Genomic DNA, 11,802 nt, shown 5'->3' on the forward strand with positions numbered 1-11,802 from the left:
TTGTTTTAGCCACAACAGAAAGAGTATGCTTAATAATGGGTGCTGCAGATGCTGTCAGAAAAATACACACATTCATCATGGAAAAAATTAGAGAAAAACCAGACCCCAACCCAAAGTTAGAAGAAACAAATAAAAACTTTGAGAGGCACAGACAGGTTTGTAATGAAGTAATCTATCGTCCAATTAACACGGTTTGATATCATTATCATTATTAATTTTATGGGCTGAAGAAATCCCCTTAAAAAGACCTCATTAAAGGCACTTCGTGTAAAAACAGAAAAATGTGTAAATGTATTTTCGTGACAATCTTTTAATGGTATTAATATTTTATCCAGTTCTTGAGCTTTCAACTGGAGAACATAATATGATCTGGTATAATTAAATTGGTATCGTCAATGATGTTATTAATATAAGGCCAGCATTTTTTCTTAATTTGTAGGGTTATTAGCACATATTTACATTTTGTCAAATGAAATTTTTTTTTTAAATAATTAGAAAACTTATACAAGATCCACAGATTTTAGTCTCTATTACTGGTAAATTTGATTCGAATTCAATATCTGAAGTTATGTATTTCAAGCAAATTGTTCAGTCCTATTGAGTTTAAAGTTTGATTGTAAAACTTTCTCCAATGATTTTTTTTATATTCATAATTATCTGAAGTTGTGGAAGCCAGTTAAGATGATACTGAAAAAAACATTGGCTTTATAGAATTCTGTAGAGAGAATTGTTAAAAATCACCCGAATTTCTCCTAATGAGGGGATTTCTTCAGCCTTATCATGCATCATTCATCATGGGGGACCTTAAGTACCCTTCATTCTTTAATATGTTTGAAATAAAGATACTATAAACTTTATCTTAGAGTATAAAGCTGAACACTTTGTAATCAACTTAGTACATGTTTTTAAATAAATTTTATAATAGAATTAATTTTTATGATAGTTTTTAATTGGTTTTATTAATATAATTAATTTTATGGTAGTTTTAAATTGGTTTAATGCATCAAGTTAATATTTTTGAAAGTGCAAGGTATATTTCCATTTTAATGAAATGTTGCATAATTAATGAAATGAAAATGTATTAAAAATCTCTCTTTCTCTGAACAGGTGAAAATTTTAGTGCCAAACAGCACAGCGGGAATGATTATAGGAAAATCAGGAAACTACATAAAACAGATAAAGGAAGAAAGTGGGGCCTACATACAGATATCACAGAAATCTAAAGAAATAAATTTACCAGAACGATGTGTTACTATAGCTGGTAAGAAAACTTCAGTCTCATTTATACTTCATTTGTCCACTGACTGAAATTATTCCAGGTTGCACAATGTAGGCAGGACTGATACAAAAGTTGCTAATAAACTACCAGGTATGCAGTTGTTGAAATCGTCTCTTTAAAAGTACAAATGAGCCCTTACAAAAATTACTTGTCTACTAAGATGTCAATTGCCCAAAGTTAGTATTTATTCCTGTTGCCCTTATATATTGCTTCTGTAACATGAATACCAAACAACCAAACTGGATTTTTGCATTGACAGATCCAAGATTTTCAAATTTTTTGCCTAAAATTTTGGTGTTGATTTGATTAGATTATTTTCCTAGTTATCAGTGATATATAGAAAAAAAAAAAGATCTGTGTACTTTCAAATTGTGATAATGGTAATGACTAAGTTACACCCTGTAAGGTTGAACATGTCTACATAATATCTCCTTGTGAATAATTTCAAGTTAACTGTAAAAATCCTATTTCATGCTTTAGTAACACTATCTTTACATAGAAAATCATTACATATCTACAATACTTTCATTTTTTTCCTGGACAACTAAAATTATGACTTCTTGAACAGGATCCTATCAAATTCCTGTTAAGGGTATTGTGTACAAACTATAACACTAGTGATTGAAAGATTGTTCATGACTTAATGACCAGCAGCAAATATTTATATCCAATATAACTTCACAATATATTAAGTCCTAGTGGACCAAAGAAGGTGTTTTAGAAGAAAGTCTTGCAGCTAGTCAAATGTGCAGAAAGCATAGCGTGGGGCATATGACACTAATTTCCATTCAGATTGGATATAGACTGAAATGTAAAATGCTACATTCAGTACAGAACTTATTTTGATATATGTGAACATGTGCTACTAAATAATATGAATTCACAAATGTTTTTTTTTTAAAATTATTTCAGGTGATGTTGAATCCAACAAAAAAGCAGTAGACTTGATTTTACAGAAAATTGTTGAAGATCCACAAAGTGGGAGTTGTCCAAATATCAGCTATGCAGATTATACTGGTCCTGTTGCAAGTGCTAATCCTACTGGTTCCCCATTTGCAAACCCTAATGTTGCACAAAACAGAGGACAAGAAATGGTTGTCAACACAACCAATTATTCAACCCAAGGTGCTTTTGGCATAGGAATAAATGGGAACACTGCTTTTAGCAATAGTTTAGGGAATGGAATTACAAATTTGAATTTAAATGCTGCATTAGGGGCACCAGGAGGAAGCATGACAAGTTCAGCATTGGAAAATTTGAAAATGACATTGCGTGGAAACGGGTATTCAGAACAGGCTACAGAGGATATCAGTAACGCTATGAACACATTGGCAAGTTATGGCATTCTAGGAATGATAGGACTGAATCAAATTCCTACAGTAAATAATATGGGAACGATTGCAAATATGGGACAGCCTACACCAGGGATGACTGCTGGTGTTGCTAATATGCAGAATATGCAGAACATGCAGAATATGCAGGCTACCATGCAGCAAGGAATGAACATGAATTCTTCCCTTGGGGCTCAGGGAATGATGGCTGCCACACCTGCAAGCTCAGCACAGAATAATTCTTATCTCAATACGAGCAATAGCTCAACTGGTGCAGGTAGTTTGTTTGGACCTGTTGGTAGTGGGTCATCTGGTTTGGGGAGTTCTGGATCAACTGGAGCTGGCTCTAGTCTGTTTGGGAGCTCCTCACCAAGTATGGCCAATGAGAGATATGTTGGGAGCCCCATGTTGAATGACTCATTTACAGGGGCAACAAATTACACAAGCACTCCAACAGCATTTGCCGCACCAACCATGCAGACTGAAAAACCGCCAAACATAGCACTGAATCAAAATTCTTTTGGTTTAGGAACAAGTATGTACAGTCCAACAGAGGATAAACAACAAACCATTAAACAGGATTTGGAAGTAGCAGAAAGTATAGTGGGGGCTATTTTAGGCCCAGGAGGGAAAGGGATTGTTGAATTACAGCAGTTTACACAAACCAACATCCAGATTTCCAAGAAAGGAGTTTACGTACCTGGTACCAGAAATCGTATTGTCACAGTAACTGGTACTCCATCAAATATAGGAAAAGCACAGTATCTTATACAACAGCGTATACAACAAGAAGAACTTAAACGTGCTAGACAAGCATCTCGTTAATTGAAATTAGTGGCTTTAAGAAATTTATTATTATTCCCCCAAAAAGACTGTTGTTGTTTTTCTTTTTTTAAATTTTATTAAGTTAATATTTTATTATTGTGGTTGGAGAGTAATATGTAACAGCACCCATTTGTGATGTTATTAGTATTCAAACATGGACTTGATCAACAATCACAATTCACACGAAATTTGCATGCCCATATTTGTTTTTTAACGTGTTTTTGTTTTTCGTTTTTCATGAACTTTTAAGTCTTTCTTTCCCAAGTTATGGGATTTTTAAAGCATGTAGGAAACATCTTAATAACATTTAGTGTTTGTTTTTGTATATATATTTACTGATACAGTCATGCATACTAAATAGAAGTACAACACATTTGTGATACATGCATTGTCATTTCCAATGTAAAAGTCAGAAGAGCATTGATATTTATTGCATTTCGCTAGAAACAGAAGTAATGTGATTGGTTAACTTCAATCTTGGCAATGTTTTGCAAATTTTTATTTGTAGAAGAAAATGTCTCTTGATCTTTTCGGTAATGATTGTGGTGATCAAGGGGATACAACTCTTGTTGAATTTCAGTTCATTGGAAATTATATATAGTGAGACAAGACAGAGTGGCAATTTTCAAAAGGTTTCTTTTAGGGAGTAAAAAATAAAAAGCAAGACATTGCACGACATGGAATACCTGGAGGGTGATACGTTTTGTTTATATATTATGGTTATATTGGAATGAATGAATGTTTCCCCTATTTATATTGTGATTAGGATATATTGTAATATTATATAATTATATATATATTATATTAACTTTTTGACAGACTGATAAGATTTGTTGACGTATGTTTTAGTCAAATTTGATTGTTATTATTATTTAACTCAAAAGTTGTTAACGATTTGTATGTATATGTCTATTTAGATATATGTGTGTATAGTCATAAAACACCCTTTGAACATAATGTTCACATTTTTTCTATAAAAAGGAAAATTTTTGGTTATTTGCCAGAAATCTTTTTTTCTGTTTTGAATTTGACTTTAATGAATGTTGCACTAGTGAAATTTCAATACATTTTTTTCAATCAGAGAAGATTTTTGCCAGCAGCAATTTCTAATATGTTTATATGAAATAGAATTGTTGATTATAATGACAGTTTGTGGTTGGCCTGAATGATTTTTCACACAGGAATAAAATTTGTCTAATTAATATTTATCATTGATTAAATAGTGTAAAGCAACAGGTCATTGTCAACATACTTAATAAATAGCAGTAATTATGAAATTTTCATATAGATAAAACACAATTTAATTCAGTAAAATTGGAAATGCTGACTTCACCATAATCATTTAAACAAGACTGAAGAAAAATGAATGAAATTGTCAGTTTTTATCCACATCCAAAGATATATACAATTTAACAATGAAAGCAATATCTAACAAAGTTGTCTTATTAACATATTTTGATTATTTTATAGAATATTTTCTGGCAAATAATTGATGGTCTTTGAAAATAATTTTTCATTGAAAGGTGACAGATGTTAAATAAGTTTTAATATTGATCATGTAGATGATTCATCAAGTAGGTATAGTAACTATGATGACAGAGTTCTACCTATGTATAAAGGTGAACAGATTTTTTTTTTGCATGTTATTGAAATCATTGGATTAAAATTATTAACACTATGTATATAGCAGTGTTATATGTATATGTCATTTAACATCTGTAGCTTTTCAACGGAAAGTTATTTTCGATTAATTTATTATACCATAACACCACATAGATATACATGTATTAGTAAAGGCAGGTTTACCTGGAAAGGAATAACTTTCTAGAATTTGTACTAGCGTGGTAGGTGAAGAATTTCACAGCTTTCTTTTTTGTGCTAGCTGTGTAATGAAATAAAAATATTCAGTGGAAGGTTAGATGTGTGTAAAATTACCTGAATAACGGGTACAATTAGTTATTATATTTATTTTTTTGTTTTTGGTGTGAAATGAGCTAGTATAAATTTTCTGATCTATTATTATCTTCTATATTACTCTCTCTTTGCTCTCTGAGTTTTCCTGCCCAGTGCTTGTTGAATACATAAAATATTTTGTCATTATTCAGCCCATTGTGTGAAGACAAGTCTTTCAAAAAATCTGTCAAAGTGTATCATCACAAGAAAATTGAGCATGCTTTTTTTTCACCGATTTTATATTATGCATCTTGTACTCAAAACTCAAACTTGTGCATTGTCACCCCATTGTATGAATATAGATCATCTTGGCATCAATCATGGGTTTTTCTTCGTTATTTCAATGATGTGCCAGCTACGGAGTCTTTCAAATAATTACCCTACTTTCAGAAAAAAACAACTTTCATTTATTATTATTTATTAGTGTGTGGTGATGATGATTTGATAATTAATAGTTATTCAATTAATCACTGTGAAGAGATTTTATGACATAGTTATTTAAGTTTTTTGTATGAAGAGTGTGTTTTTTGGAGACCAGTTGTTATATCAATGCATTGTCCATAGTATTTTCATAAATTTTCATATCTTCACCAGTCAATACTTGGGTGCTGAAAATTGACAACTGTGATAATTTATTTAACTTCGCACACTGAAAAAAGAATCATCTTTCCCATCTTGTTCACGACAGATGAGTTATCGCAGAGATACTCAAAAACTCTACCCATTCACATTGTACATTATTTATACAAATTATGCCAGAAATAAAATGTCCAGGAAAATTTGTGCAGTTGGCTTTAACTTGAATCTTTCAATTTTCAGTGAACTTCAACACCTACACAATAAAGAAACAGTGTTAATCTCCAAAGTATAGCTACTCAAGTCTTTCTGTAGGCTCAGAAGTAAAACATAAGATCATTAAGTGATACAAATTTTCTATCGTTTTGTATCGTTGAATAAAGCATTCAGTGAATGTCTAGGTTGAGGCAACTGCATATAATTTTTCATTTCATATTCATGCATCTTCATTAAAAAGCATGACATGTTCAAACTTTCAAAACTTTATTAGTCATTCTACTTTCATTTTCAGTAGGAAATCAACATAATATTAGACCAACCATCGTTTTTTAAATGGCAGGGATCCTATTCATTTCTTCTTTAGATTAGAAAATTTTGATCTCAAACCATATAAACTATTGTTTCCTGTACAAAACTTCATGGTTAATATGACCCCAGACTAGCCAATATCATACAGTATTTATTATTTTATTTATTTCCATATTCACTCATACTTCTCAAATCATGAAATTTGACAGTGAAAGTCATAACTTTCCTGTGATTGTATGTTAACAGTTTACATCTTTCAAATGTATTCCAGCCAATCAAATTGGTGCAAGTATTCAGTGCAGAACATACATTTTCAAATGACCACTCATTTCATGGAGTATTTAAATCTGTGATAACACATAGAATTTGGTCGTTTTGATCTTGATCATCCATCATTTCTTGCCTTTCACTTTCAAATTTCTTTGATTTGTGTAGTGTAGTGAAGAAAGTTCCTTATACAGTTAATCACTTTTTTATGTAATGAAATCCTAGTTTCAGTGTAAATTATAACCATTTCATTTCAAGGTTTATACTAGATCAAATGTTTTAAGATAAAATCTAAGTTTTATACAGTTTAAGCATGTCATACTTTCTACTGGAAATGCATTTTGTGAAAGAGATTTTTATTGTTCAGCAGTTTTATTTTTGTATGTTTTAACTGATGTACTAGTTATGTTTTATAGGAAGTTTTTAAGTTGAGGTGTGGCCAAAATAAGGTCATGGTGACCTAATTTTGAGTGTTGAGAATAAAAGATCTGAAAAATATTTGATGTAACTTAAGAAACAGAATGATTCTGGTGTTTTTAAACTTTTTATTTAATGAGACACTGTAAAAGTACTAATTTTTGCTGTAAATGAAAGGATATTGACTTGAAAAATCATCAAATTTATATACACTATAGAATTTGTGAGTTCTAATAAAAATTTATGTATACTGTTGAAATAGCTTGTGAAAAAGTAATTTTTTAATAAGATTATTAGAACAATGACCATCAGTTTGTTTTTTTGCTGACCCAGGGCTTTGCTTTTAGAAAACTGAATCATGAAACATTCACACATAAAATAATTCATGGAAAATACTAGTAAATAAACGGAACCTACTTACAAATCGGCTGTCTTGTTTGTCTATGAACAGAGCTTGCATTGAATTGGACTGAAAATATAACCATCTATTTTGCAAAATTATCCATACTGTAATTTATAAAAATCAATTGGCCTAAAGATGTCAATGTTGTCATCATTTTTAATATGAATGATTTTTTTTCATAAGACATTTAGCAAACAACAATCAGTCAATAAATTCTTTGGAAATTAGTACTTTTACAGAAATTTTTACATCAGACCATATTGTATAGGTAAACTTGTTTCATTTTAAATGACCTGGACATAAACTGTATAGTTTAATGTATCAATTTTTTTATATATATATTTCAGTATTATTGATAAATTTTCAGAAGAGAAATATCATTTCTTTTCTTTTACAAAACAGGATTTTTGTAAATTTGAGACATTGAGACAAAAATATTATTGTTTACAGTTTTAAACAGGCAAAAATTTAGAATCGAGAAAAACATCAAAGCTTGTTGCAGATTTAAAATCATTTTATCTGTAACAATCCAAATTGGAATTTTTTTTACTATTTGACTTTTTGCATATTCAGCCTACCTTTCTTTTGTAATTTAAAAACAATTGGAAAGAAAAAGTTGCATATCAAACAACAGAAACTGCAGATGTAATTCTATATCAAGAACATGAGAATTTTGTTCACTGTTTCATATGTTACAAAAATCATTGAGTTAAGTGAAATCTAGTCTACTACCTCTTAAGTAATGGGTAATGTTGTTGATTGATGACGAAGATATGCAAATTAGTGATTAATTTCTATGTTGTTAATTAACTTATATGTCTATGGTACAATTGTATGATACAAAAACTGGACTCTAATAACATCCTCCAAGTAGAGAGTCAATAACTTTGAAGAAAAGTTGATAGGACCCATTCATGAAATACCTTCAGTCATAAAAAATAGAATAGAAATAATTAACATTTTATATGTTAAGTGGAATCACATTTTTTCAAGCTAAGCCAATTTCACATAGTCATTATTTTCTGTACAGTTTTAGAAATTTTCATTTATTTTGCAGAGTGCTTTTTTGAGTTGATGAGAAATGGTGATACTTTATATATATATATATATATATACATAATATATATTATTATTAATTATTTATTTATGGATTGAGGAGATGAATTTAGTTATTCAAATGTCTGTGATATCATTCAGCCATTTTGTATATATATCTCGTAGAATCACAGTAGATTTAGTTTTTATTCCATGTGTTTTAACATTATACCATTACAGAGTGCAAAACTTCATCTTTTTGTCAGTTTTTTTAAGTAGTGATTCCACAGAAAAGTTGTGTAAATTTAACTGTTACACTATTTCGTTTAACTTCAACTGTATATGCAGTTGAAAAATACATGGTCAGAAGGTATTTCATGATATGGTAACAAAAACCTGTTATTTTTTTTCAATCTGTAGTTGGTTTAGGGATTTATATGAGTTCAGCACTGAAAGTCCTTGTTTGCAACCTTAAATCAACTAAATGAAACCAAGAGTACATATTTTACTTGAGTTCATTGTAGGATTTGTATCAGAAAACTCAAAACCAAAAACAAGGGAACAGAAACAGTATTTTACTTTTGTACATGGTTCTCTTAATAATAGTTTTGCATTACTTGAAAATAGTTTATTTGTTCAGTATGTTAATTTGCTCCCTTTATTAGATATATCTAAATACCATTAACAAGTATGTACTCTTGGCTACTAGATGTAATGTATGCATAAGTTACTGTTGGTATTTGCTTTGATATCTCCATAGTATGATCATGAATCATCAGGTGATGTAATTGGTGCAGCGTGAGAGAATTTGTAAATAGGACATTTGATCATGTGATTTAAAGACTTTGGGTATGAACAAATTTTAGTTCAGCTAGAAACATTCCTGTAAACCAGATTATTTAAAGCAGGGCAGAGAGACATGTTGAGAAGTAGCCGTTCATTTATGACATGCTGTCATGAATTTTAAGTCTTTCTGACATGATATTTGAAGTTTGGTCATGTATTAATTTAATGTGATGTGCAATTATGTTAGAACACACATAATGTTTAATTTATTTAAATTGAAATAAGCAAAATCATCAAATTGCTCTTAGAGGGCTCCACATGGTTATATCATATTCCTCAAGATAAGTGCTGTGATACTCATTATATCATCCATATTTATTTCAAACAGACTTCAAAACGTACAAAGGTTTTCACAGTTCATAGAGATGAAAGCAGCTAAAAAAATACTGGAACATTGAGAATGTCGAAAAGACAATGGATATAAATAGGGCAACAAAAAAAAGAAAAACCCTTATATTTTGATATATATAGTAAGAAGTAATATTAATCAAAAATTCAGGAAGTGGTATTGTATCTTATAGGAGTTAATTTTTTAACAATACATCTTAACTTAATTTTAATATTGAAAAGATCAGATGTTTTATTTGCCTTTTAACCTACAGTATTTTGTTTTATACCATGGATATTAACTGTTTTATCCCAAACATATTGAATTCAAAACTATCATGAAGAATAGAGGGGATGAATTGAACCTTGTCATACACCAAATAATTTATTTAAAGGTATAGATCTTCTACAGCAAATGTGATGATCTCGTGTGTCACTGTCATGTTGATGTAATCAACTGAGACATGTGTGTAAGTGCACACTAGTGTGATCAGTTGACATACTCAAGTGATCAGTTCGTGTTATTTATTGTGCATAAACGCATGCCATACTTAATATTGTTATTATTTTCTTGTTTTCTGAGAGTATATTATTTAAATTTTAATTTATTTGAAATAAGTTCACTTTATTGTTGAATTTGTTGAACAAATTAAAAGATTATTTGAATAAAGAGTAATCTTCTGTTAATGTATAGTTTTTGTAAAGTTATCTACTAAGATGTATATTAAATCTGTAAAGAGAAAATCTATTTATCTAACTTGCATTGACAAGTAAATGAACTTTGGTTAAAGCAAAAAAAGTAATGGAGTGGTCAGCTCAACTGGCCGAAATTAAAAAAAAATGTATTGGGTATAGTTGTGTCTATAAGAAATATTATGAAGTGTTTTCATTCAGTTTATAGAGGAATATTTTTGTTCATAAGTGTGAAAGCTTGCCTGACCAACACTGAACAATTATACTGAGTTTAAGAAAATATGAAGTATTATAATGTTCAGTTAGGAGAGGGATATTTTTATTTGTGAGTGATCAAGTTAACAACACAACAAAATGCAAATACATAATACATTTGGTGTGACATGCCTTTCAAAATTTGTAAGATCTTGAGACAATTAGCGTGGCAGAAAAAGAAATTTAATTTTGGTAATTTGTGTCAGACGATTAGATTCAAATACCTGCACAATTGAATAAATTTTGCCTGATATGTCAAATTGACAGATTTGATAAACACAGACAGACTGTTAATTTCATGAAATTTTATGTTGCCAACAATAATTTTAAATTAACACCCCAAGCAGATTTAATTCTCAAATGTTTTAAGTAAATATAATATACATTATATTTTCTGTTACTAAAATTGTCTGTGTCACATGAAAATGTTCATTCATAAAAATATCCCTCTGGTACAGTTTTTATGCAAACAGGTATAACAAAAAAGGGTTAGTCGACAGAGATACCTCTATTGTTACTATTTTGTTTCCTTTTATTTTTTAATTTTATTGGCATGCGAGTAAAATTAGTTTGAATGGATGTTAGTATGGTACTTCAGAAGAATTTACTGTTTAGTTGATGTTGTGAAAAAGGAAATTTTATGTAGATATGAATGCAAATACCACATACAAATGAATTAAACAGATTTACACAAGAAAAGTATCTAAATAAAAAAATTGGGCTGAAAGTTTTGTTTTATTGTTGTCTTGCCTCCTTACTGCCATAAAGAAATGTAAAGGGATAAGGAAGTAGTTAAATCAGATAGAAAAGTATTCTTGAGCACAGTGAAAAGGTGGTTTGGAAAGAGCAATATACCTTACCTATAAATTAACGTGAAATCCATAGCACACCCTGATACTTGTATCTATTGCCTGTATCACAGTTGTATTTATATATGATTAACTACCGGTACATGTATATGACTGACTGTCAAGTATGGTTCAGAAAATTTGAATGCCCTGAAGGATATTAACCATAGGATGTGTCCTGAATAGGCTTGGAATGGCTTTATGCAAGGTTAAAATTTT

The 11,802-nt window shown here is 30.0% G+C and overlaps 1 protein-coding gene across 13 annotated transcripts in view; it reads left to right on the top strand.

The window, feature by feature from the left end:
* LOC127698465 (RNA-binding protein Pasilla-like) overlaps positions 1 to 11,462 on the top strand; it is a 44,815-nt gene extending 33,353 nt beyond the window's left edge. For 10 of the 13 annotated variants that reach the window (XM_052201933.1, XM_052201938.1, XM_052201934.1 and 7 more), the window contains 3 exons: positions 10 to 167; positions 1,108 to 1,261; positions 2,192 to 11,462. In XM_052201933.1, coding sequence (XP_052057893.1) covers positions 10 to 167; positions 1,108 to 1,261; positions 2,192 to 3,435 — 1,556 coding nt within the window. In that variant the 3' untranslated portion in view covers positions 3,436 to 11,462. The remainder of the gene's footprint in view (positions 1 to 9; positions 168 to 1,107; positions 1,262 to 2,191) is intronic. The other 3 variants (XM_052201935.1, XM_052201943.1, XM_052201932.1) reach the window with 1 other exon arrangement.
* The last annotated feature ends 340 nt before the right edge of the window (positions 11,463 to 11,802 follow it).

The sequence above is a fragment of the Mytilus californianus genome, unplaced genomic scaffold, assembly GCF_021869535.1.
Source record: "Mytilus californianus isolate M0D057914Y unplaced genomic scaffold, xbMytCali1.0.p SCAF_4, whole genome shotgun sequence".
Lineage (NCBI taxonomy): Eukaryota > Metazoa > Mollusca > Bivalvia > Mytilida > Mytilidae > Mytilus > Mytilus californianus.